Source organism: Strix uralensis, chromosome 3 (assembly GCF_047716275.1).
Source record: "Strix uralensis isolate ZFMK-TIS-50842 chromosome 3, bStrUra1, whole genome shotgun sequence".
Lineage (NCBI taxonomy): Eukaryota > Metazoa > Chordata > Aves > Strigiformes > Strigidae > Strix > Strix uralensis.
The window spans coordinates 124,928,656-124,956,240 of record NC_133974.1 but is presented as its reverse complement, the minus strand read 5'-3'; the positions used below and the strand labels follow the sequence as shown (position 1 = coordinate 124,956,240).

The 27,585-nt window shown below is 38.6% G+C and overlaps 1 protein-coding gene across 7 annotated transcripts in view; it reads right to left on the bottom strand.

The window, feature by feature from the left end:
* Positions 1-27,585, bottom strand: part of EHBP1 (EH domain binding protein 1) — a 228,255-nt gene that overhangs the window by 110,769 nt on the left and 89,901 nt on the right. For 4 of the 7 annotated variants that reach the window (XM_074864301.1, XM_074864302.1, XM_074864305.1 and 1 more), the window contains exons 7-11: positions 25,304-25,443; positions 19,190-19,294; positions 18,371-18,493; positions 9,056-9,308; positions 2,456-2,642 (exon numbers count right to left, since the gene is read on the bottom strand). In XM_074864301.1, the coding sequence (XP_074720402.1) occupies positions 2,456-2,642; positions 9,056-9,308; positions 18,371-18,493; positions 19,190-19,294; positions 25,304-25,443 (808 nt within the window). The remainder of the gene's footprint in view (positions 1-2,455; positions 2,643-9,055; positions 9,309-18,370; positions 18,494-19,189; positions 19,295-25,303; positions 25,444-27,585) is intronic. The other 3 variants (XM_074864303.1, XM_074864304.1, XM_074864307.1) reach the window with 1 other exon arrangement.

Here is a 27,585-nt window from a genome sequence, read left to right as displayed (position 1 = left end):
TCAACAGCAAATGTGATGAACACTATTAGCACATGAAGGAAAAATGAGCTCTAAACACTCTGTCAATGATTTGCAGAAGTATTTTTGGAGTCTTTTTCCTTAAACTCTAAAGTTCTAATATTAATGCTGTGTTTGTGTAGTCTAAGGATTAGCATTTCTGCTCCACAGCCATTTCCTATGAAGACAACAACCAAGACACGGAACTAAACATGTCAGGACACTTAGGTTCTGGTCAGAGTTGTAGCAGAGACTTGCTGTGCACAGCAAACTTGGGACAAAACACTGAATTAGATACATTATTTAACCTCCTTTTACCTAAGTTCACCTCCGTGGGACTATTCCCCCTACATAAGGGTGTGTGCTAAGTTCATGTTTGTATAGTGCCTATACCTTTTGATGGGAGTTTTTTCAGAGTTGCTAAACATTGTCACTATTATTGAGTAATAAACAAACAAGTTATTTGTGCCAACAGCCCAAGTCCAGCCTGGGCACTATTTTGTACTGTGGTGTGAGGAAATTGTTTAATTTTCTTTTCTTTCAAATGCCAGTACTTTTCTGAATTTCAAAAAACAACCCAAGCAAAGTGCTTCTGATCTAGCGTTATTAGATCATCTTAGAGCAAAACAATTCAAGCACAGAAAAAAGACTGTGCTTACAGAAAGCTTCCTGAATTGCAAGGGACCATACAATATTTTAACACAACCAATCAGTGAAACTTTCCACTCTACATGTAATATAACAAACCAGGACTCTGCATTTGCTTTGGAGCCTTCCATAATGGTCTTGTATCCTCCAAAATCCTGTAAAAAAATTAAAGCCTTCTGTACCAGAAAAGGTCGGCATAGAGCTCTATTTTCCCCCACGGCCATAATGAATACCAAAACCTCAGTACTTGGACCTTTGCTGGTTTCAGCTGTGCCTCAGCATCAGTGGCAGTGAGGTGAGCTGCAATCAGGCAGGCACCAAAATATTCAAAAAGAAACACCCTGAATAAGAGCAGGAACTACCTGACTGCATTCATAGCAGCACAGTCCTCCGAGTTCAATCCTCTATTTTTTCTTAATCAATTCCAGCTTTCAGACAACCTAAAACTTAAGTTATTTCAGCACAACAAAGACACGAAATAAAGCAGAGACATTATTTCCTTGGACGCAGACCTGTAAAAAAGCCTCTCAAACAATGAGCAAAGAGGGCACAACCTCCATCAAGCAACCTGATAAAATCTCCTCCACAGATGTCTCTTCTCTGCCTGGTAGTACCAGAATGCTTTACTTTGGACACTTTGCTTTGACCCGAGGGCCAGACCAGAAGTCAAATAATGTGCAATATTTTTCATACAGAAACTCCAGTGGACACGATCAAACCCCATGTCAGAGCATTATAAAACTGCTATGCTTTGATTTTCATATTTCCCTGGTAGTGGTTTCGCATATTAAGAGTGAATTGTGCTTGTGGCCTTACTATGCTGTTTTGTTTTGCTGTGAGCAGACACAGATTAGATTTCTGGTCTCTTACTCTTTACCCTGACTGAGTGATAAAATGACAGCAAGATCAGAGCCTGAGTGGACAAGGACATGTCAGCAATCTGGCTGAGCGATTAAGCAATGAAATGATAGCTATGACAAGTAGTTTCATTCAATTCTTAATTTAAAGTACAGCAGCTCCAATACAAGGCAAAACAGATGATAATACTCATAAATTGGACAAGATATGCTGGAAGGGAAGCCTTCTGTCTTCATCTTCCTACCCTTCAAAACAAGCATTCAGCATGTATTAAATTCATTTTTAAGAAGGGCCCATTAACATGTACTATTAAATGCTTATTTTGTTTAAAAAAGCCCAAGTGGTGCTAACGGCTGAATGCAACAGAAGTTAACTCATATTTTCCCTTGACAAACACGGATGTTTGTGCATATGTAAGTATGCGTAGTCTGGATGTGCCTAATAAACAGTTAATCTGATTTAAACTAGGCTGTATTTTTTAAAAAATTACTTCAACATACCTATGGAATTGGACACACATAAATCCCAATACAAATAAACAGTAGCCAGTACTAAGCGCTTAAAACCCAGATTTATGACAGAAATGTGGAGACAGACTCTTCAACAGGGCAAGGCTTAGCGGCATTACAATAGATCAAGACAAAGTATTGTTCGACATGATTTTCTTCCTTCTCGATGGCATATCCAGCTGTCCTGTAACATTTGTTACTAGAAGACTCTTTTCTTTGAAACTGCAGTTGCTGTTACTGTTGTCATTAAATCCTTAAAGAAAAAATACAAGCTCCTACTGCTGCTCTCTCCCTATGAACCAGCAAATGAATAGAGATGAGCCAACACCTTATTAAGTATAAGCAAAGCTTTTAAGATGGCCTGCAGAAATAAATAGGATGTCTACAATACACATAAAGGTACTGCTAATAACAAAGATGAAATTTTGGTATGAAAAACCTACCTTAGGAGAAGAAGAAAGCTCCCTCGATGCAGGAATAGCTGACATGTTCTCACTCATGCCTGTCTCTGTCTTTGGCAAGAGGTTTGGTGGTTCAGGAGCCTTTCTTTTCATCTTCTTTTCTGGTTCTTGCAGTGGAGCAACTTTAATTAAAGCAGACCTTGATTTTGGTTCATAAAACGGATTTGATCTAATTAAAAGAAGGGAAACATATTTCTTTGCTATCTCCTTGGAATTAAAACTGAAAGTAAGATCTGTTTAGAGAAACCAGTGACTAAAATGCTTTTATTATCCCATGTAAGAATATGTTTTGCCTTTACATATTTTTAGATACTACTTTTTCATATGATTGAAAAGTGAGTTACAACAGTTAAAACTGCATTAGGTGAGAATTTCCATAAATTTTATAGAGTTCTGTAAATAACAGAAGTTTTACCAATTGCGTAAAGCTAATTCTTCAGTTATACTTAGCTATGTATCAAAGAGTGATCTGATCTACAGACAAGCTGTATACCAACAAATCTGAGTGAAGTTGCTGGCTGTTTAATATTCTAATGAACAGAATTAAGAATGCTTCTTCAGAACAGAGTTAAGAATCAGGCCACTTTTACATGCATGCTTCAATCCACTTTAGAGGCCTCACTCTTGGCTGTCCAAGTCTGAAAATTTTGGCCTCCGTAGGTACACAATCCACATCAAGTGTATTTTCAATGCTGCAGCACAGAGGCACCCACACCATTTCAAGAACACTCTTTGGATAAGAGAATAGTGTAAGAAAACCACAGCTGACTTGTGTATACCTCTCTACAGATACCAGTAGCCACCATCTGTCTATTTTGAAAGTGCTTTTTATAACTAAACCTCGTTTAAGTAACACACTAAACATCTTCCACCAAGTGGATGCAGTCCGAAGAATTATTCTACTTAACACTGGCATTCATGTTCCAACACCACATTTGTTCCACTCTAAGTAAATATTTCCACAGCATTTCCAAATTTTATCTCTTAGTTTGATACACCAAATGCCATCATTTGATGTATTCTTGAATGATATTTACTACTCAGAAGAGCCAGCTATTTTGTATCCTGCTAAAGATACTTTATGGGAACCTTCTTTGCACTAAATTATTTCATTTATAATCTTCGCTTTTCATATTTTGCAGTCCAAAAATTGGACGGTTAATTATGAAATGGATATGAATTAATTCCTTTCCAGTCCATACTTCCCCTGCAAGATATATTTATCATATATCTCAAACTACGTTTATGTAACAAAGACACTGCAATTCCCAAAGATCTATTTGCATAGAGTTGTATAAAGCCTAACCAATCATGACAAATAACCTCAGTCCCTTGAATTCAACTCTAGATGGAAATAATAACGCATATAGCATTAGACAAGGGTCTACCTAGCTAGATCCATCTACAAATTTCCTCTCAGGATAAGAGTTTTTAAAGAACTAACACAGCAAAATTTAGACACAAGCGAAAACCAACTATTCATCCAGTTTCCTTCCACACAACACCGAATTTCTCTCAGTTTTGTGTACTTTTAGCATGAAAATATGTCTTTCAGTCTCATGGACTGGTTTTAGAATTTATTTTAATGCAGTTTACCATCATCCTTTTTTCACTGAGAAAAAGCAAGTAATTAATAATCCACACCACATAAAATAACTCTACTTCTAATAGACAGTTTACTGAAGCACGTAAGCGAAGACCGGGCATAAAAGCTCCAGACCTGTCTGAGAATCTGCCACTGCTTGTTATAGAGAAAGAGATCTAAATCCAGATACTGAAGTGAAAGGAAAAACTAACACTAAAATAACTCATCTGCTGACTGAAGGCAACTTTCAGGTGTTCCCATGTTGCTGCCCATCAAGCACAAAGCCACCAGTGCAATCAAAACTAAAAGCAACATCAAAATAACGAGTTAAATAGAAACGGATGGGTGTTTTCCATGGGAGGCAGTAGAAAAAGGAGGGTATTCAGGCTGGAGTGGAGAATGTACCTAGCTGTCAGTAACTCTAATTTAGCTGACAGGCCAGCTCAGCTGTCTTCAGACACTGGAAAGTTCAAAGGGAGGTGAAAATGAAGATAAAAGAGATAAAGGCTGAAGAACAATGCATTCTACAGGAGAGCACAAGGTTTTCTTTAGTTCAGCAAGTTAGCCTTCTGAACAGCCAACAGGCACAGCATGTTTGGCAGGAAAGTAATTTACCTCTGTGTACTTGGAATTAGAGAGCTGTGTTTGTAAGGTGTTAAAATGAATTTGGTGCGAGAAAAAACCCCAACACCTTATCAATGAGAATAAAAAAGTTTGGAAGAACCACCTTTTGAATTTTTATGATCCAGTATTGTCTGTGCTGCATGTGTAATCTTGAAGAACTGTACCCTATGCATGCACCAGAAGGAAGTGCTGTAAGGAAACAAGCGACTGCCCTTTTTTCCTAGAGAAGAACTTGCTTGAAAGCCAGACTAAACCCTCACATTTTGGTCATAGTATGGGCAGAACACACACACACTCTTTTCCACCTTCCCCTCTGCACTGCCTTTAATTGATCTTACAAATATTGAGAAAGATTTTTGAAAAACTAAGTTTAATACAGAAAAAAACCCACAAACAAAACAGCTCTTGCCCCAAGAGGCTAACAAATTTTGAAGTCATGGGCGTAGCATATGTAGTAGAGTTTGGTCCAACAGCTTCCACATGGCTATACAAGAAACAGCATGGGAAAAGTCTGGCTGAAAAAAGCCTTAGCTGAAAAACATTAAAGCACTTTTCTCTGAGGTTAGCTCCCGTACCTTTTACTTCTGTGAAGTTATTTGATTGATCCACACAATACGATTTGCCTAAAGAGGCACTAGACTGCCCACCACAAAATTTTAAAAAACCAAACCTGACAAACTACCTGGCATTATGCTGGCTCTGGCAGCATGGTGGCTTGTGGCTTCTTGTGCAACAGGCCGCTTCAATAGATGGCAATTCAATAGTCTTTCCAATTAGACAACATTATTCTAAGCCATGCAACGATTAATGAGATAAGAAGCCACAGAGCCAAATAATATCTGAAAGTAAGTTTTATTCTGACCAATTTAAAAATTATGTTGATCAGCATTATGGGTTAACTGAAAAAAACCCAAAACTTTTTATTGAGAAGGAAAAACAAAGCTGTCAGTGTGGTAGGGTTAAAAGATCAGGCAATATTACCAGTCAGAAGTACTAAGGTTGAAAGCATTATACTTTAAGTAGTTGTGAGTTATGCTGTTTTCAAATAATTAAACTTAACTTAGCAAGTTGTGCTGTCCTTCATTAACAAGTAGCCACCTACCATTTTGATTTTAATGTATAAAGTTCAAAAGGGCAAAAGCAGAATTTCACACTAACATTCAAATGCACCACTAACAAAAGGAAAATGCGTTCCTTATCTCTAGCTAAGTATGAGAATTTAGCCAGAGGAAGTATGTTTTGAGAGCATAGTTTTACAGCAGAATATATGTACTGGATCATCTAAGTCCCTATGTAACATGCAACACCTCATTACGCTTATGCTTGTGACTATGCTTTGCTTATGTGTGTTGTGAAATCTTATCTTCACAACCATTAGTGAAATACGTTTCAATTAAGCCAATTACCCAAGGTAAATCCTTCACAGAGGCGCAGTGAGGGTAAGTACCTTTTCCAAGATTACAACAAGAGTCTGTTACAAAACTGGAGTCAGAGTTCAGCTCTTGGGGCACTTTGTGTAAGCTCTGAGTCCAGAATCAGAACTAGGGATCTGCCAGAGTAGAGTGGGACAAGGGTCCTGATGCTAACTGATGTGTCCGTGTTCCCGCCACACATTGTAGCGTTTCACACAAAATACAAGAGGAAAATGCCAAGTGGTGCATTAAGTGAACTCCAATGATACGTTTAAGATGCAGGGATAAAAATACATTGTATTTCCTGAGCGACAGTAGATGTCTTTCAGGAGCCTCCTACTTCTCATGCCTTCTATCTATAGGTTCAAAACCACTCCTGGGGAAAGCACTAGACCAGTGGTTGTCAAAAATGGTTAAAAACCACCCAAAACAAAACAAAAAAAAATAATATCAAAAGACAAGATGTTAGGAGAGAGGTTGAAAATAATATGCAAAGTTTTCTAATGCCGTGATATGACTCAGTTGTTCAGCCTTGTCTTGAATACACTGCTCGGGCCAAGTCAACACATCTTAAAATAGATACATAGCAGAAGAATTAACAGGGTCCAGAGACGTGCGGTGAAAATGATTAGAGAGATGAAGAGACTTCTGTATGAAGAGAGATTGAAAAAGTTAGCACCATTTAACTGAGACAAGTGACAAGTAATGGCGAACATGCTAGAGATATACAACACAGCAACTGTTTATGGCAGATAAATCCAATAGTACTAATTGTTGTTTTGATAAGTCAGCAGAAGAGATAGTGTATGGAATTGGAAAGGTAATTTATTTACACTCAATAAAAGGAAACACATTTCATGTAAGAACTTGGGTTTTTGTGGAACTCTGCCACAAATTGACACTGAAGCCTAGACTTTAATAGAATTTGGAAGAAGATTAGCCAGTTACATAGACAATAAAAGCATCAATATTCACATTAGATAAGAAACAATACACAAATACACATCTGGACATAAACCCTCATGATTTAGGGCACACAAAACCTACCAACTGGCACTGCCTATGAAAATCTTTCCTTTGGTGCTCACCACACCATATCTTAGAAGAAACTTTCTACTGAAAAATTTGAAAATTAATGACTTGAGGCATAACAGTGCTTGTAGGTGTGGGTTAGTATCATGAGTCCTGTGTTCCCAGACTGGAGTTTTATTATTACACTTATTCCTCCAGAGCATTTCAGTATAAAGATTCAAAGGTTCTTCTTGTCACACTTCTACCCAATAGATTTAACAAATGGTCTCTGCGTCTTTTTCAATGACATGGTGCTCCTGTAACCTGAGAGGAAAATGTGGAGAGGAAGCTACTTTGGGGGTCACAACATAAGAAACTTATGTAAAAGATGTAAAAAAACATTTTACAGTGCTTTTTGACTCCTTATCCTTCCATCTTTTCATGGGACATTGCTTTTATAATGAAAACACAGATCAGACTTATCTTCAAGTAGAATCCACCTGAGGAGTTTACTTTTATCCTTGGAAAAAAAAAAGGAATAACACAGATGGGGTCATTAAAATAAGAAGGCGGCTGTTGTAAACAAAGGGCTAGAGAAATCGACAGTCCAGTACACAGAAAAAGCAAGGCTGCCTGTTATAACACTGCCACAAGCCCATTTGGCACAGATTTGCTTAGGGTGGAAATGTGAGTATAAATATAAAACAGAGAAAATTCTTCACTTGCCCATCCATGTAGCTTTTGCTCTTTCTGCTCTTCTCCTCAGTCTTTGCTGTCCTCTATACCCATATCTTTGGAGGTGTAAAGTATGCATATTTTTCCTCCCTGCGGATTCTGGTGATCAGTGAATGATCAGGGATGCCTGGTGTGACCGTCAACAGTGTGATTACACTGTGCTCTGAAGACACAGCAGCCAGTGCTGTTTGTTCAGGCAGTGCCCTGATGAATGGAGCTGGCAGAAACATCATTCCCCCAGTGCCCCCTTTTTTTTTTTTCCACAGAGCAAACAACAATAAATGGCCACAGAGCTTTAAAAGGAAAAAACCCTGCAGGGTCCTTTATACATTTCTATTAGAGCACAGGGGAATTCTTCAATTTCCTAGAACACAGCTATAAAAAGAGAAGCATAAAGATGATGATATGACACCTGTATTAATATTAAATATGAAAGCAATGCAAATGTCATGCTACGATAAATCTCAATAAATAATGTAAAACTAAATGTTAATTACCATTGTTGTCTGTAAAATTGCTCGTATGAAATCACCGTAAACTGTTTCATGAGTGGTGTGGTTGGTGACTAATGACCACAAACAAGGAGTAAGTATATAGCTTCAAACCTCCCAAGCTGCACAGCTATTGCAAAAAGCTCTCACTCCTTGTTAGGTTTCTACACTGTAATACAACACAGTCAGTGTGACTTTATAAAAGTTTTATGTGTGGTTATGGTAAAAGAAACAACCTAAAAAAGTGCGTAAGGTGTTATTTTTCCCATATGGAGATTCAGTTTTATGAGACTCTCAAAAATGTGCTATGCAGACTGTAAAACACTCCTCCTTTTTACATTCTGCACCAGTGTAAAACACATTCTTCATTATCATTAACAAAAATTATTGGTTTATGTAGTAAAAATAATGGCAAAAGGACCTTAATTTTTGGCTCATTTGCAATTGTCAGGGCATGAAGTACCAAAAACGTATCCAGACTTGTTCCCTATCAAGTAATTTGCTATCAATGAGGCAAAGAAAAGTCTCCTAACCGGTCACATTCAGCTGAATAGCATGACTTGGGGGTATGGTATTTCCTGCTGCTGAGTTGCCTAAGGATCACTCTGTCCTAAGGGGGTGGGTGATTAAGGATCACCATGGTTGAACCCAATACACCTCAAGATTAAGCCAGGGATCCCACTAATACTTCCAAAGCTGCTGAAAGATGAAGAATCATACTTACTCATCTAGCTCGTCCTCTTCAGCTTTAGAGGTATCTGCATAGAGGTATTTGCTCATATCCACTGGTCTGACGTTTTTCCTTTTTGCAGGTTGTGGAGGAGAATCTCTTACAGTTACAAATGTTTCAGGCTCAGGATCTGGCTCATCAAACGGGTTCAAGTATTCTGGGGCATCTTCATCCTTGAAGGGATTGTAATTGTCAGCATAGAAACTTTCTTCTGGCTTTGAAGATGAAGCTATTTCAGTGTCCGGTTCTACCAAATAACAAAAAATCATTAAACAGATTTAACATAGAAAAAATTTGAAAACATTTTATCAGATCTTTACATTTTGAAGGCTTATGAAAAGGTCTGCTTCTTAACTCTCAAAACACAAAGTCCTAGCCTTAGATGAATTTTTATGCTTTATTTATTTACAGAGTAACCTTGTTTATTCAAAAATAGGTCTTTCAAAAGGACATTTCATCTGGAGTGTATTGAATAGGTTTCATTTTCTCACTTACTAAAGCTCTTTCAACCTAATTAGTTATTAGCTTTCTTATTTGTCATACAAATGGTATTGCAACAGGTTTTAAAACATTTTCCCAAGCTATTAGCCAGTTTGTATCCTAACAAAATGTTCTTAATTATTTATTTGAGCTTTTAAAAAGAAAAAAGATATCCTGTATTTTATAATAAAATTACTTCTGCTGGATACTAAAAATGGTGATAGTAAGTAGGCGGTCTTTTCATTGCTTAAAATGACTGAACTAAAAATCACTTATTAGTTATGACCAGTAATTACATTTCAAAACATACATATTTTCACTGCTAACTGCTCCTGGTAACAATACATAGTCTTACAGTAAAAATGAATTTAAATTAACCCTAAAGATTTAAAATTACTCATTTATTATCTGGGCTGTACAACAAAAAGTTATTAGCAGCCTGGAGCTGCATGCAATTCTTTAGAGTAACAGGCACTACAGAAAGAACACTACACAAAAGTCAATGGTTGCTGGATATTGAATACCACAAATCCCCATACAGCAATACAACATTTCTTACAAAGACACTTAGTAATGTTAATCTCACTCTTCCTGCAGCATCCAATAATCAGAAGCTCAGTTCAATACTGGATATGATGTACTTTCAAAATCTATGCAAACAGGAACTTCAATGTAGTGTTATCAAAACTTGATCTTCAGTAACCACTCCCACATTATTTTTAACAAAATTGTTTCTTTCTCAGATGTATAGCTACTAAATTAAACAAAACATACCTTTTAGCTTTAAAAGAAAAACTTTAAATATTATTTGTAGCGAGACTCTGAAAAAGATGGAGTTCCAAGTGTGTTTGTCACTAAATACTTGGGAAGACAAAATCACTAGTCACACAACTATACGAAGGGAAGAGGCAGTGGAAGAAACAGTGCTGTACTTGCTTGGTCTTGGATGGACAGTGTACTGAAGCTGCTAATCCTGCTGAATGGCTAGAAAATGTAAGTGTTCTCTATTCTGCTAGTAAGCTTCCAGTCCTCCTTGTCTCCGGCCATTAGCACAGCCCAAGGTGACAGAAAGCCCTACTGCACGTAGTGTGACCGACTATAATCTTCAATTTGAACAAGAGCCACTCCTAGTTGGACAGGACTATGGTCTCCAGAACCAGGTAGCAGCTCTGCCTATCTATGTATTGGACTAAGACCAGGCCAAAGTCTTGGAGCGGGAAAGGCTTCAGTCCTTCTCAGAACAACTGAGAACTACCAGGGACTGGAAAGATTTCATTTTAGGAAGAACCTCACATTTCTAGTGCTGCTCTTCTTGGTTCTTCACATCTGAACCTCAAAGACTATGTTATCATATACTATTTCCAAAGGTCTGTTTCTGAAGTGATACATTATTTGCTCTGTGGTCAGAAAGTAGAAACCAAATGGGTCTGGCTGGAATGACAGGAAAAAAATAATCAAAATCTGACTTAAGCCCATTGTGGACCCTCAGGAGATAAATCATTCATCTGAGACTGAGGGTGAGCTCACCTGGGTGAAGCAAAATAAAACTGTACTTTGCCAGACAATACTGCATGTTTTAACTAGACAGACCTACAACTACACACAGTGCTTGTGCCTGTGGGATTTCCCTATGGTGATTATTCAGAAAATTACATTTAAAAAATGTATTTAATTCCAGATGAGGTTTGCAGTTTCTTATTCCCCCTGCAATCTGCTCTGACATAGCATTAAAGAAGCAACATATACAGTACTTACATCTGTCTTATATATTTCACAAGTTCTTATATTTAACTTCAAATTCAGAATACAGCTATCACTGTTTCAAGTCAAAAACTGGAGTTAAAAAGGAGACTGAGAAGAAATGTAAATCAGACACTACACTGAAGTGGGATGAGACAAAGGTAAAGTGAGATCACAAGTTATTAGGCTTAATGGTCAGTCTTTACCAAATTATGTTCTAAAAAGAACTAATTAATCAAAATCCTTGTGACTAACAATAAAAAATCCAAATAATCAGGGTTCCAATAATAGTCTTCGCTCAACCTAAAAAGGAGGTTCTGTTACTGTTTAAACTGGTTAAGCATCACCTGAATGTCATAAAGCAACATTTCAGCTGTGTCTTAGGAGATGGGCACACAGACAAACTACTGCACGATAAATCAGAGTGTGTATTTGTAGTATGTCAGCTGTAGTGTACCTGTTTGCTCGTAGCCCAGAGTAAATACAACATGCTTATCCCTTAATAAAAGGGAATAAACTACTGGGCACTTATCCTGGGAGAAAGGGTATTTACTGCATAGTAGGTGATGCATATTAAGCTCACACTTTTATCTGTGGTGATTTGTACATAAGTCTGCATCCTTATAAGAAAGATGCTTCAGAGAAAGCCACAATAAAATACTGAAGATCTACAGTTAAACTGGCATGGGAAAATAAATCATTCAAGGCAGAAATTCTTAAAAACACAAATATAATCAAATCAGCAAGAACCCTTTGACAGTATTACAGATGAAATACATCAGAGCAGAGACCAAAATTTTAAATGTATTTTTTCATTTATTTTAAGCTAAAACTAGAAATGAGGTTCTACACTGGCTTCCTTACATCACTCTAGTGTCCAGTGCAGGTGGTCATAGGAAGCAAAAGTTTCGCCCTGCTTGCCCTGAGGTGTTCTCAGTGTGGGTATCTGCAGCTGAGCTACACCCCTTTACAGTCAAATCTTACAGGTATATGTTCAAACTGTTAATGTCTAAAATCAGGTGAGCCAAATCCCATCCTTACTGCATGACTTAAAACTCATGGTGGTCAGAATACTACTCAAATGTTACCCATACATTTAGTGACTTGATGAACTAGGCCAAGGAGAAATACTTTTAAGACCTGCCCTCAATGATATTTTCATATAAAAAGCAGAAGTAACCTAATGAAATGCAGAAAAATGACTGATGTTCAAATTGTGCAACTTACTGACATTTTAACCAAAACTTTTGCTACTTTAAATTTTGCTCAAATCTTAAAATATTTTAAGAAGAGGGTGCACAACTATGAATCCCTCATTCTGCAACTCTGTATGATGGATCACTGCACCTGCACATGAATCTGTTGATAAATACACATTATCATATCTGAGCAAAACTTGCCAATTACTCACAGGCAGTATTCAAACAAATATTACTAGAAGGAATGTTAGTAATATTTCCTGAAGGTAAAAGCATTCAGGGGAATTATATCTTAAAACTATACTGTAAGCTTTTATTTTTAATTTGCTTTTAAGTGTCTCCTGGAAATGATGAGTTAAATGCTTGTTTAAATCTGATCAATTTTAAGGGGCAATGCAAATGATTTTTGCAATTCTTTCTATTTCAACACTATGGATCAAGGGCTGTAACCCTAACTAGGACAAAATTCTCTTGTTCATTGGATCAACAGTAACTACAGGTTTGGCCTTACACATGCAGCATTGCAGATCAGTGCTCAGAGACCTCTAGCTTACTATTAATTAAAAGATTTCACAAAGTCTTACACACAGACTAAAATTAAAAGAGCTTCTAAAAATATCATTTTCAAGACACTTTTATAGGTAGAATTTTGTAGGGGCTCAACTCAAATCCACTGAACCTGGCTGCTCATTCTCCCTGTTCTTGTGATTCAGGATACTATTTTTTTTCCCCCCTCTGCTTCCTTCAGTGTTCCCACAGGAGGAAGGGTCCTGACGAGGGTCCCCCCCAAAGCCAACCAGGCTGTCTCTCATGGGGTCTCTGAAACTCTTTAGGACTAGCTTTTATGTCAAGTGTTGGTCATCATTTCATGAGCATCTCTACAACAAATTAAATTGCTAGGACAGTGCCTCAACAACACTGTTCTTAAAGGCACAGCCACTGTTACCTTCTCTGTAACAAAGACACTCATTTTCTCAAGGACCTAATGATGTGCATTTTGGGGGGGCCTATTTCCGTCTTCAAGCTGATTTTACCCTGAGTCAACACAGATTCCCCTGCTTCCCCCTAATCATTAATCACAGCTGAATACACAGGATTCTAGTCTCTACTTGAACTAATTTTTTTTTAATTACAGTTCTCTACACCAATATATAGGGGGGAAAGAAAAAGAAAAAAAAAAAAGAATATGTTTGCAGTTTGGCACTCCAAGAGTCAAACCCACAATAATTTTGCTCGGTTAAGTAATAAAGCCACAGGGGTAGGAGTGACAAGAGGAGAGGTATAAGTATTACTACAGCAGAAGCACCAGCTGCTCTTGTGCCAGATTCTGGAAACATCACTTGCCCTAACTCCACTGAGAAAGACTGCTCGTGATGGTAATCACTCTGGCACTACCTATCTGCACAATCAACCTTCTAGTTCCCAGAGGATCTCCAAAAATCACCCTGCCCTTCAACCCACTTGCCTTTTGTAACACAAACATATTGTGACACATCCCTTAAAACCAAACAAAAACCCCACCAAAACATTACACATACTACTTTCCCCTTGGCAAAGGATGAAAGAACAAGCCACATGTGAAAGATATTCAGTTATGCCATTTACTGGCAGGCACACAGTCATGATGGCGATGTGAGCAGCGTAACAAACAGCACAGAATAAAAATGTAACTTCCCAGCACTTCTAGAAAGCATAATGACTGGCATCCTTATAAACCACTGACGATTTTCTATTACTTTTATTAATACTCACACCAACAACACATCACATTCCATTAAGAAAAATAAGGAGAAGGGACACAGTAATTGTTTTCCTCTACACTGGTTCTTGTACTGCTCTTCTTAGGATATCCTAGAAGGATTTGGGGGTTTAGTACTGCATTGTAGAATGGTTTTCATTTGCAGTGTAACACATGCTGCAGGGAGTTCAGAATTCTACACACAAGGTAAAAGAAACACATTGGTAAAAGTAAGCGCTGTTTTAATTGAAAGGGGGAGGCAATGACGGCAAGTAGTTACCCTCATGTCTCAGGTGTGTTGGAGGAAACTTGTACTGGTCATATGCAACTTAAAAATTTGCATTCCCCACCTAATTAAAAAAATATCTGGAGCACTGAAAGTGTGTTGTTTTCTACTTGCATTTGTTGTATATGTTGATTTCCTCAAGTAAAACACTTTGTACAAAAATTAACTGATTTTAGAGCTTGTTGTAACATGACTAAAAGACAATCTAAAAGGCAGTCCTCATATCTACCTATTGTCTAGTATAAAACTGTAGAGATATACTGTTCAAAGAGACTGGTTTTGATTTTCCAGATTTCTAATGTCTAGCTGACCTACTAGATACAGAGGGAATAAGCCTCAATATGACATGTCAACCAACAGCTGAAGATTTTTTTGAGGCAAGTTGTTCATATGCACATTCACTCCACTACGCATATTAGACCATTTACACTAAGGACTTTTTAAACCACAGCAGCATCCAGAGACAGCTTGCTGATGACCCTCTGCCACGCACCGCACCCAGGGAGCAGTCACACCTTTAGTTTCTCGTCATCCCACATTCCCAGGGTTAGGTGATTAGGAGATGTGGAAGAAAGCTGGAAAGTAGCTGGTCTGTGAACAGACAGAAGAAATGTCTGTCTAGGAAACAAGTATCTACTGGCAAGTAATAATCCTTTCTCCTGTCAATACATACATATTCATACCCTGGGTGACTCTAAGCACTCTTTCATTAAGCACACAGGTTACAGGCTTGATAGGAATATCCCTGGAATATCTCTGCCAAACGGCACATCGTGCCTCCTAGCGTCTGATGGCGAGGTACTCAGGAAAGGAGGCTCCAGATGGCTGCTCTGCACATCTTGGGGATATTAAGTAACAAATTCTACGGGAAGACTCTGAACTTTCATAAACTATAAATTCAAGATTTTGCCTTAAAGAAAAATACTTCATCCCTGCACGCACAAAAGATTAATCTCTTGATTTAAGTAGATCACAAGACAAGTGAAACAGGTAATGTGACTCTTTAAGCCTGTAGGAGAAAGTCTGCCTTAAACTCCTGAACCTCTGTCATGCTCCTGGAGTGACCACCAAAAAGGTCACGTTCACTTAAGGATGCAAAAGCAAACAAGTGGGAATAATCTCTAAGAGCTTCCTAAAAAGAGATGGCAGCAATGAAAGTTCTACTGACGTCTCAAAGCAGAAGAAATGTCCTAAACCATGAGGGAATATACCTGCAGCCAAATGGGAAACAAACAGGGTAGTCTTCTGTGGTAGGGCAACAGGGTGAAAACAGCTGCAATATTGTGTAGCTTCAAACTGTAGTCCAAAACAAAGGAAATCTCCCCAAAACAGTAAGGTCTAGGTGCTCCCTATGTAGAGACACTGACCCACTTAGCCATAGACATACATAGCAGATTCCTGCTGTTGCTGTTGCTGAAGATGAGAACTCTCTGATCTAATTTGTCTCAGCCCCATTTTTTCCCCCTCAACTTTCCATGGAGGGAGACAACTGGAGGAAAGGCTCATGTGAAGAAGGCCAAGCAAGGGAAGATGAATACAACCAGTACCCATTATAGGCACAAGACAGCTCTGGAGTGGAAGAGCCAGCACTTCTCAGAGGTGTCTGAGATGACTAGAAGAATCCCTGGGGAGCTGCTAATTATAAAGTAAAAGCTTTAAAAATGCCACACAAGATGTCCCACTCTTGGTCTGATAGCCTGAAATGCCTCAGATCTTCCACTTGGTTCAGTGCTCCAGGAAGACAGACATACTGCTGTCACATGAACCTGACAGAAGCTCCATCCCTCCCAAATAAAAAACACCTTATGACACAATAGGAAGAATCTAGTGACACCCTGTTTATCAAAATCACTGTCATGTTGTTGTACGTTGACTGCTGCATGATGGCGACAACGTGTGGGAGGAATATTTGGTACACACACACCCAACAACTCAGCATTGCTGCCCACAGCTGTGTAGATGGGACTTCTTTGGGGACCCAAAGCCTGAGCCCTGAGACTGTCCAACTACAAAGAACAGATCCAGAGGAACGGAGAGGTGTCCATGACTGTGACCGATGATGTCAGTAAAGGCTAGATGCCACCAAAGGCACCAGAAACGACTGAAAAAACATACCCCACATATATTGGGAGTCTTTTGGGAACATAAGCAGGCCAGCATCTTGGATGCAGGCTGCTCATAGTGAACTTGACATGAGGTGTCAAGCTACTCTGGACTAAGAAACACCAGTTTATATCTCCCTGTCCCTGGGATGAGAAGGAACTGACTCTTAGTCCCTATATTTTGTGGTCAGAACACCTGCTGCATTCTGCCAGAGCAGGTTCTCTCTGGAAAGGAAAGAAAATCTGAGTTTGGAAGACAGCAGTCTAGGTAGGATGGGACTTGTACAGCTTTCTCCAGGGAGAAGGGAGCAATTATTTCTAGAGCAGAGAAGGAAGAAAGGAATATAGGCTGAGTGTCTTAGAGCAAGTTGTATATGGACAACTAGATGGATGAGAATAGGTGTTTTATATCCCTGGTTACTCTGACTCCTCCCGTGATCCTAAGGGAAATCACAGCTGAGGAACAGACAGGAAATGAAGCCAAAGATCCAGACACCAGAACCTAATCCATATATATTGGTATCTACGAAGCTGAAAACAACTCGCTTCTGCAGCTCCAGAAACATCCGACAACTTTATAAAAGGGAGAAGGGGCCTGGGATAGTGGCTTTATGGCTTCTATGGCCAAATACAGAAGATCGCGCAATGTCCCTGTGAGAAATACAAACTGTGAGACTACACCACAGTCAAAGTATGACAGGACTTTGATCATCACCCACACTGGCCTCTGTGGACTCCGAAGGCAGAAAAGTCATGTTGTGAGTAAACATTCAGCTTGTCCAGAGAAAGAGAGTAATCACAGGTGGAAACTGCAGCTCAGAAATGCACCCTCATTAGACCTGCCATTAGAAATCCCATGGCTGCACCCTGGGCTGCTCCTGCTCAGTGTAGTGGTTCTCCACCACCATTAGAGTGGCTCCTGGGGTTTGGTAAAAGGTGGCAAATGCTCCTTGGTATTTTCTGTGGGAAGAAAAGTCTTGGAGCTTTGAACAGGAAAGGTTGAGTACAGCTTCAAACTTGGGAATTAACTATGATTGGCATTTCAAGCAGCTGCAAACTAAGAAAGTCATGCACCCTTATTTTTTTGATAGCTGCAGATGGAAGCCTGTATATCTGGACATGGAGTGGAGGACAGCAGAGATGCTTGCTGTCTTGGTGCTCCTTTCTGGCCTTATGGCCAAAGTCTTATCAGATTAAAAACTTACAGGGGTTGTATTTCTTAGTCAAACAGAACAAGAGTGGGCATGTCAGTCTAGAAAGGGGATTAACACCTACCACGTGGTGCAAGGCGCGATTGCCAGAAGGCTTACTGAGGAAGCCGTAAGAGCAAAAAAAAGAATGGAAGGGATACAATTAAATTATAATAATAAAGATTAGTGCTAACCAAGAATAGCTGTGATGCAGTGAAGATTGCAGTGAAGGAAGTTCTGATATAAACCAGCATCCACGTGGAACAGGGGCACTTGACATGATGTGTTACTCATTTATACCACATGATTACTAGTAACACACCTGATAGGTCTAAAAGTCTCTGGTTCAACTCTTAGCTGGCAGCCCCCAGTGGCAAATACACATAAAGATGTGACTCAACAGATACATCCATTTTCCAGTGGCAACAGGATCACTGCTATTGTTACCTCGGTACTGCATGCAATTATTGTATTTAATCAAAATGACATTTTTCATTTGTAGCCCAACCAAAAAAAAAAAAGTTTAATTAAGCATCTGCAATTAGTGATGAATTATGTAAAACAAATCTATTACCTTCTACATCAGGGTCTCCAAATGGATTTAATTCTGCTGTGTCAGGATCACCAAAAGGATTCGTACTAGAGTTGGCCAGGTCTTGCTCCTCTTCATCCAGAAAATTAAGCTTATTGATAAGCTCTAGAAACAAGTTGGAATATTGTTTTAATATAGATACAAACTGTTCATCTAACTCAAGCTCAAAAACACTCTGTATCAACAGTTCCTCAAAACACTGCACCAGGGTATGGCACGAACTGCACAACTAAGCCAGTGCACTTCAGTAAGTACACCAACAAAGGAGGAAAAAAAAGTGAAATGAATGAAACTTCTATTCGCTGATCAGAACATTATGTAACAGAAATGACTACTAAGAAAACCTTCTATTATCTCCATTAAATAAATGTTTCAGAACATCTAACAAGTTAAATACAGCAATTTCTTTTTGGTTGTTCACATACATGTTAACTATCAGCAGGAAATTTTTATTTTTGGATATAACATGCACATAAAATCAGAGAGGGGATATTTTGTCATGTTAGAGAGGTCAAGTATTACTGACTGCACAACTAATGTTTTAGGCTTGGGGTCTGGGTTTTTCTTTGGTCTTTTTTTTTTTCTTTCTTCATTATCAGATGACAACAGAGCTGTAGAGGAGATAGGCTCTTTCTCTATCATGTTGTTACCTGTTGGATGCACTACAAATTACTGAGAGTCATGCTGGGTGGAAGCACAGAGATAAAACTGACAGCTGAATACAAGCAGAAGTCAAAAGGTAACAGGTCACAGTAAATACAGACAATCAGAAACAGAAAGAAAGAAGGAAAGCTCATAGACCTTCAGAGGAACTGGCTGATTTAGCTGAAGGCATATTTGCTCGCTTTATGCAGTCATCTTGATCTTCATCTAAGCTGCTCAGAGCATTCAACTGGTTTACAATTTCTGTAAATAGAAGCCAGTCAAGATAAATGTAAGGCAAGGGCATTTAATGAAACAGAAGTGGAACCAACACTGTTACTAGAAAGAAAGAGAGTGAGGGAGAGAGGGTAAAAGAGAAGACAGAGTTAATTAAAAGAATACATTTAGAACGAGTCCTGTGTAGGTGCTTCAGAGATAATTTAAGAAGAAACCCAGTTAACTGACATAAACAAAACCTTGCTGGATTCCTGGTGTCAGCAACAGTAATTAGTTTTATGAGGATGAGTACACACATCAGTTCAAAATTTAGATGTACTAGATATAATTTAAAGACTTTTCCTGCTTGTGAAGAAAACCTGAATTTTAACCCATTGTCAATCAACACAAAACAGCTCCAAAACAATTTACTTCCCTCCCAAACTCTGAAGGCTACAACACTAATACATGCGTTTCATATGTTTTATTCATTTATACACACACACTCTGATTATTTAACACTTACAATCAGTCACCATTAAATTTTGACCTATGGCAAGTTGAATCTATATAATAGTTCTGAAAGCTGTGATCAGTATTGTGCTAGGTGAATGCATACTGGATGTATATATCAGTGCCTTTGCCACTGTAATGCTATGCAAGTAACACCTCACTGTTTGGTAAAATCCTATTTCACCTTCTATCCCTAGTGGAGACCTCTGAATTGCCATGAACTAGTAATTTTTAAAATGTATTAATGTTTAATTCTAGGCAAGACGTTGATGCCTCCATAATCCTGGAAGGAAAGAAAGAAGCAAAACCCAACTAGGTCTTAGTGGCTTCTGCCCCAAGGTGGAAAAATTCCTCTCTGATCCCTCCCTAAAGTAGTCCTATACACAGCATCTGACAAATGCAGTTTCTGTAGTAATGCAGACTGAGTCTGGGTCATCTCTGGAAGACTTCAAGCACTGGTTTCTGTGGAGAGGGGACAGCCTTCCTCATCCTTCCAGCTGACAGGCAGGAGAAACCTGTGCAGAAGAGATGATCCTGCTTGTTGAGTATCACTGCCTCTCTGACAGGTTTTTTCATCTCCCATTTTTTCCCAGTGAAATAAATGATGTTTTCTGGTGTCACCAGTGAAGTTAAAGCTACGTAGATGCCTTTACTGCACACTTCTTGTGCCAATCATTCTTGGATTTCCTTTAAACTTCAATTTCTTGTGTATACAGGAAGTTACTTCATAACTTTTAGTTCACTGCTGTTTTGAACTTGATTTTTTCTCATATGGCTTTTGTTTGGGAAAGCAAATGTTTGCCACTGACTCTCATACGGTAATCTTCATTCTATGAGCTAGTCACAAGGAGCAAGATAACAGAATGAGGTGAAAACTGAGTAGCACTGTGACTGTCCCAACTCATGTTGGTGTCCACAGCCACCCAGAACTTCCTAGCAGGGGGCACTTGGGCAACACCTTCACCAGCTGATACACTGACATAACTCTTAACTTCATGCCTTCCCAGACAGCATAAAGAACCTGAAGCCAAAAGCAGAGTCCAGAACCTGACAATATTTCAGTCACATGATTAAAAACTTATTTTCCACATTTAAACTGCTTCGCAAAAATATGCTGGTCTGCAAATCACCAAGTGAAATGATCTATTCTGCCAATGTCCATTCTGCATGTCTGTCTATGCTGACAATGACAAAGCCACAGCAGCATTCCTCTTAACTGCACTTCCTAATTGTTCTTGACCTTAAAGCAAAAATCTGCTTAGATGGGATTACATTTATATCTATCTACACAGAGTTAATTTCACCATCCTCACTTCCTTATTTTTAGCTCCAACAAACAAAACTATTGTCCTAAAAAATAAGAGCAAAACTGCCCCAAAACTCTTAACTTTCTCAGTATAAAATCATATATACACCTTAGAGATCTGAACAATATAATACTATCTTCTGGGAATTTTTAAGACTCAGGATACACAATGGAAAATACCTTGCTGTACTCAAATAAAACAGAATTGACCTTATAAAACACTAGCACAAACGTATTACTAGTTTAAAACAGGCTGAGATGCTGACATGATTTACAATTTATTATGCCAGCATGTGAAAAAAACCCAAAACAATTACAATTCAGTTTTTATTGTCAGAAAATAACAAATTAAGTTCAGAGCTTTAAAAAGAGGGAATTCTTTGATGTGGTCTGAATCACCTGGTCCCATCTGCCAACCTAAACACCTGTATGCACTACAATGTTTCTCATTACAATATTAAATGGTTTATGTCATATTTTGAAGTGTGGAAATGGTAGGTTGGAGATTTATGTCCTATATTATCTTTTATAAATCTCATTATCTACAAACGTATATTAGCTTGTTCTACAAGTATGTCATATAAATCACTGGTTTGTTTTTTTTTTTTCCCCCCATTCTTCTCTCTTGCTCTTTTTTTTTTAAGCAGCTTGGTGCTACTGACAAAAAAGAGTAAGCGTATCAGAAGTATACATGAGATGTATGGTTTTGCAAATAGCAAGAAAGGGTTACACATACTGCTCTCCAGAAGCCCGCTCTTGAAATAGGCTGGGATTCAGACTCCTGCAATAGGTAGCACATGGGCATGTTGCTGAGTCCATGTGGCACCCCAGGACAGACACCATGCTCTTGTGCAGATGGGCAGGAGGCAACTAGTAGCTTCAGCGTGAGGCTCTAAGTATCAATTAAAACCTTAAGAAAAGCAATGCTTTCATTACTACCTTAAGTTTGTGAGTTATGAGCCACATTTCTTCAAGTACATTGGGATGCCTTGTCTTCAGTTGAAGACTAAGGACAAGATAATTCTGGGAGGTTTAAATTAGTGTAGAAACAAAATATTTGAAAGGTATTTCATGGCTACAAACACCATTTTCAACTTCACACAAAACAGAACAGTTAGGTGGAGATACAGCTTTTACACATGAAAAAATTAAAGAAGACATTTTGGGAAGGAAAGGGGAAAAGCCTGAGACGGAGGGAGATTTTGTTTTTAAATTAAAGCAGTGCTTCGAATGGAAAACATTTTTCAGTCTGATCTTAAGATCAGTTGTACGGCAACAGCTCCTATGTTGACCACACCAAATTCCACAGTGCTTTTGAGGTAGATCAGTAATGCGCCACGTATTTCATAGCTGAAGAAACAGAGGCACACTTACCCAAAGTTAGGCAACAGATCAAGGAGGAGAAGCAGCATTTCCTAACTCACCTGCACCATCTAGAGCCCCATTCAGTAGGTCTCCCTTACTCTCCTAGCAGTGGATATATACGTTCATCTATAAAACTGTAACTTTGGGCCCGACAAAAAAAAAATTTAACTTTTGTACACTGCAAGAAGGAATAGTGACAGTGATAAAGATTTGCAGCACCTCTTGCAGCTGTGGCTCGAGAACGACATAGCTTCAGTCATCCAGTCACCCAACATTTCTGTGAGAAGACTTGGAGTCAGAAGTAGGATAATAATCCCTTCTGCTTTACTACTTGCACTTTACTTATTCAAAGTTAGCTTACAAACATTAACCACGTAATACTCCCATCGTTCCTGTGAAGTAGTTATAGCCAGTATCCCCATTTTACAGTTGGGAAAACAGGCGCACCAAGGCAAAGTGATTTGCCGGAGGGGACTCTGAGTCAGTGAAGGCATTCCAGTTCGCTTGGCTGCCAACACCCTAACACAGCAACAGATGAGAAAATGTTGGGAGCAGCAAGCTTTCAAAAGGGTTATGTAACTTCCTCAATTAACTTTATGGGATTCTGTGAACACAATTACTTTTTGAAAGAAATTTTAGAAAGAGTACTTCACTACATCAGTTTTGTTCTATTTCCTTCTTTCTATATTTCTTCCTATTTTTCTACAATGATTCCTACCTCTTTCTCCCTCAGTTTCTCAGCTCTTCTCTTTGTGTTTTATTAGTTTTTCCTATTCATTATATTTATTACAGCAGTCTCTCCAACTGCCAGTGAAATCAGTCTTGAACACATGTTGAAATAGATCCCTTACATTTTATTTATTAATGTTTACTTGCTGCCCTCTGTTTTATGTTCTCCCATTTGCTTGGGAAACTACATGCACTCATTCTCCTTCAACATCCCTCTCATCTCTATCCTTGTCTAATGTGGGAAGTTAGGCTAATGACGCAACTCAGCTGTTGCAGCCAACACAAGAAGAAAAAGTCCAAGGCTGACCCTTTCCCCCTCAGGTTCCCTTAACGATGCATCTACAAAAAACCCAACCCAACCCTCCCATCTTGTATCATTAGGAAACTATCAGAACAGGCTGAACAATGAGGAGATAGTATTCAGAAGTATTTATTGCATCTGCCTTTCAAGTAGGTATTGTAATGTTTGCTTAGAACACGTAATTTTGGCCTTTACAACAACAGAGGGAAAAGCTGAAATGCCTTAATGTTTTAAACTTGAGCTACGAACTTGTGTTGCACATCAGACAGCTCACCCTTCCCCATCTATCTCCAGGGATGTTCACTACATAACCAAAGGGTAGTGGACAGACTAGTCTAACCTACATCAGCTTTCTGCTTGTTCAGAAATCATCTGTTGGCTTGTTTAGATGCTGAATGCTGCAAAATCAGTAAAGTTGAGGAGCAAGATCTGCTGTTTTTCAACTACTATCCTTCTGCACATGGGTTTTCCGTAGCAGTCCTCAGTGCAGTATCTAGAAATATTTTAATAAAACATTTCTGCACAACAGTTTATATAGATTTTACATAGCCTTTCCTTTATGTGCCCTTCTCTTCTCTGTGATTATTGGTTGGCCTGATGAACACGTCAGGTTTTGTTTGGTGTTCTGACCCGCAGCTAAATTGTTCTGGTTACACTAGGAAAGGAGAAGATGAACTTGCAGAATGATTTCAGTATGACCAGACTGGTATATCTCTGCTCCCTGACCAAGAATACATTATCTCTGTCTCTCAAATATTTAACTCTGGACTTCCCAATCTGCTCTGTGCCAGTCACATGCAGCATAAGTAGAGATTTGGTCAGGGTACAAAACATTTAATTGAATGTGTAAAGCATGGAGAAAACATATTTGCATCCTTTCACAACACTAAATATAACTAAGTAATAACTGCTTCAGGCTGAAGCTTTTGATTGCAACGAAAGCTTGAAAAGAAGCAATGAAAGTAATGTTTCCTAACACCAAACCAACGTTCCTCTGGATTTTCAAGAGCAGATTTGTCAATTCACTTCTCTGCTTGCAATCCTCTTCACCACCTTAGAGAAGATCCCTTTATATCAACAGACATTTTTGAAGAGTACAGGCAGGCTTGAAGGCTGGCATCAGAAGTTAATTTGTCTTTTCCTGATTCTTTTACACTAAGAGTTCCTACAAAACTCATTTGGAGCAGTACTACATAACAACCTCTACCAACAATTTAACATCATCACATCCTGATCTGACTTGCATCGTTTAGTTCAGCTATCCTGGACACACTAAGCATTTTCATCAGCAATTCAAATGTGGTTATACACTCTCAAACAACCTTACTATCAAATTCCGTTAAAGTCCTTTAACAGCCTCCTGATTTCATTTCCAGGAGACACCCCCAACCAAAAGGCAGAAGTATGCTGCCTGGAATTACCATGTTATCAAGCAGAACCTCAGCACCTACCCATGGCACAACTCATTTCACAGTTATTCTCAAAAACTGTCTTCGTTATTTCACTTCAGCTCATCCTTTTGTCTTCTTGCTCACTGACACTTTCCCTCCATCTTTTTACTCCTCTGTTCACATTGGTTCTTTGCTTCCCTAAAATGCCACCTACTTAGTGCATTCTCTCCTAAAAACAGGAGACACACACACACACAGATCAGTGCTGTTAAATTCACAAATATTAAACTTTATTAAGTTATGGTTGGGTCCATATCAAACTATCCTAAATTTTGTTTTGGTTGGGATTTTTAAAAAGTTAAATACAAATACAGCATAAGGATAAAATCCACGGAACACAGCTGGCAATTAGCAAAGGAACTATATCTTACCAACCCTGTGGCAAAACCAACCTGTAATTTTTGCAGCCTTTTCCTCTTGATTCACTCTGTTTTCTTCATCTTCTTCATTGTCTTCCTCAAAATCATCTAGATTTCCAATATCAGCTTGTTTCATACTCATCAAACTAGCCAGGCTTTGCATGTCTTCATCCCTAAATAACAAATTTCAAACCAGGCATTAAAATGCAGCCTGTTAATACCACATCTGATACTACCACATTATTAGAAATCCTTTAAATATTTTTATGCTTTCTTTTCTTCAGGGAGGTCTCTGATCTCAGATCTGATCTTGAATATAGTGAAAGAACAAAATGAATACACTCATGTATATTAATTTCTGAAGGGAAAGTTTTCTATTAAGAAAATTCTAAAGGGTAAAAACAGTGCTGCCTTGCATTAAGAATCAATTTAATGACTGCTTTTTAAAAGTTTAAACCAGCCCAGAAATGCTAGTAAACACTTATCTGGTTGTCTCTGGTTAAAGTGAAAATATGCTTGGTCAGACCTACTGTCTATATGCTGCACGTGACACCTATCACTACATTCATTCAGCTCTTACAGAAATTAAAATCCCTTTTCTAAATATCTGAATTCATTAACAAGACAGAAAAATTACATATCAGTGGTCAATTTCAATTCTTATTTGACTGTACTGCATATATATATCTTTCACATAACTGTACCTTTCACATTGAATACATGTTTGATGACAAGATAACAGCAGGCAAAGATTCAGAGAAATGGATGTTCTACGTTTGCTTCATAAAAACCCCAAGATTTCTGAAGTCCATGATGTCATTTTTGAAGAAACAGCAGTCTTACCTCTTCTCTTTTAAAACCATTTCAATAGTTTTATTGGGATTAATCAAATTTTTTTTGGCTCCTTACAGTAAGACAGACTGGGGCTTGCCTGGCTAGGGAGCACCTCTGCTGAAAATAGTCTGGGTACCTTGGTGGAGAGCAAGCTCAAGGAGAGCCAGCATCATGCCCTGGCAGCCGAAGGAGGCAAAAGCATCCTGAGATGCATTAAAACAGGACCACAAGCAGTAGACTGAGGGAAGTCAGTCATGACCCCCATTTACTTGGAGTTGTTGGACTGCATCTAGGGTACTTCATCCAGTCTTGGTTCTCACAGTATGCGTAAAGGTGTTGATAAACTGGAGCAGGCTCAGCAGAGGGCCACTGAAATGGTTGGGGAGTGGAGCACTTGCCCTACAAAGAGAGGCTGAGGGAAATAGACTTGCTGAGCCTGGAGAAGAAATGGCTTCAGGAGGACCTAGCAGCAGCCTGCCAACATTGCTGAGAAGACAATGGTGCCAGGTGGGAGAACGAAAGGCAGTGGACATAGCCTGAAACCAAAGAGGTTCTGATCTAATGTGAGAAAAAAGTTGGAACAGTCATCAACAAGTGGTGGGATGGGTTGCCCAGAGAGGCTGTACAGTCTCCATTCTTGGGGGTTTTCAAGGCCCAGTCGGATAAAGCCCAGAGCAAACTGGCTGACTCATTTAAGCGGGAAGCTGGACTAGATACCTCTACAAGTCCCTTCCAACCTGAATTATTCTATCTTCTTTGAAGTTGATCATGATAAAACCAGATGCACAGATTTTGTGCCTAACAATCACTGCCAAGAAAACTATACAAATTATTTTAAAGGTACCACTTAGAGGAATAAAAGTGACTTACGAATCATGCCTCAAATCTGCACAGAAACACAGAGACACTTAAAACATGGGATTAAAGTTAGTAATTTAACATGTTGTTAAAATCAGAAATTCTTTGGGGCAATCATTTCCTACTGCGTGAGTTCAAAGTAATCAGCACTATGGAACCCGCAGTTACATAGGACAACTAAGTACTTCTATAGAAAGTAGTAATAAGAAAAAATATAAAATAAGTAACTATCAGGAAGTCACAAAGACCCTTCCATTCATGCAGAATCCTCAAGGTTTCATCTTCCTGTTTTCATAACCAATAGGTTAAATCAACTCTTTAAGCACAGGGGAAAAAATGTAGCATCCTGTAACCACCATGATGGACAGGCTCTTTTATGCACTAAGACAAAAAGCTGGGAGCAGTTAGCACAAGATCTTGTATATCACATGTTCACGTATAATTTAGAAATTAAAAGGTCTCCAAAGTACAACTTCTTTTTACTGTCCTTTCTGTATTCATACTTTATAATATTTTTTCTGTGTTTTAGAAATAAGATGATTTTTGGTACTGCACAGCAACAGGTTGCAGTATTTTCTTTATAAAATGCATAAAATAAAAGTGAATCTCACTGTATGGAACTA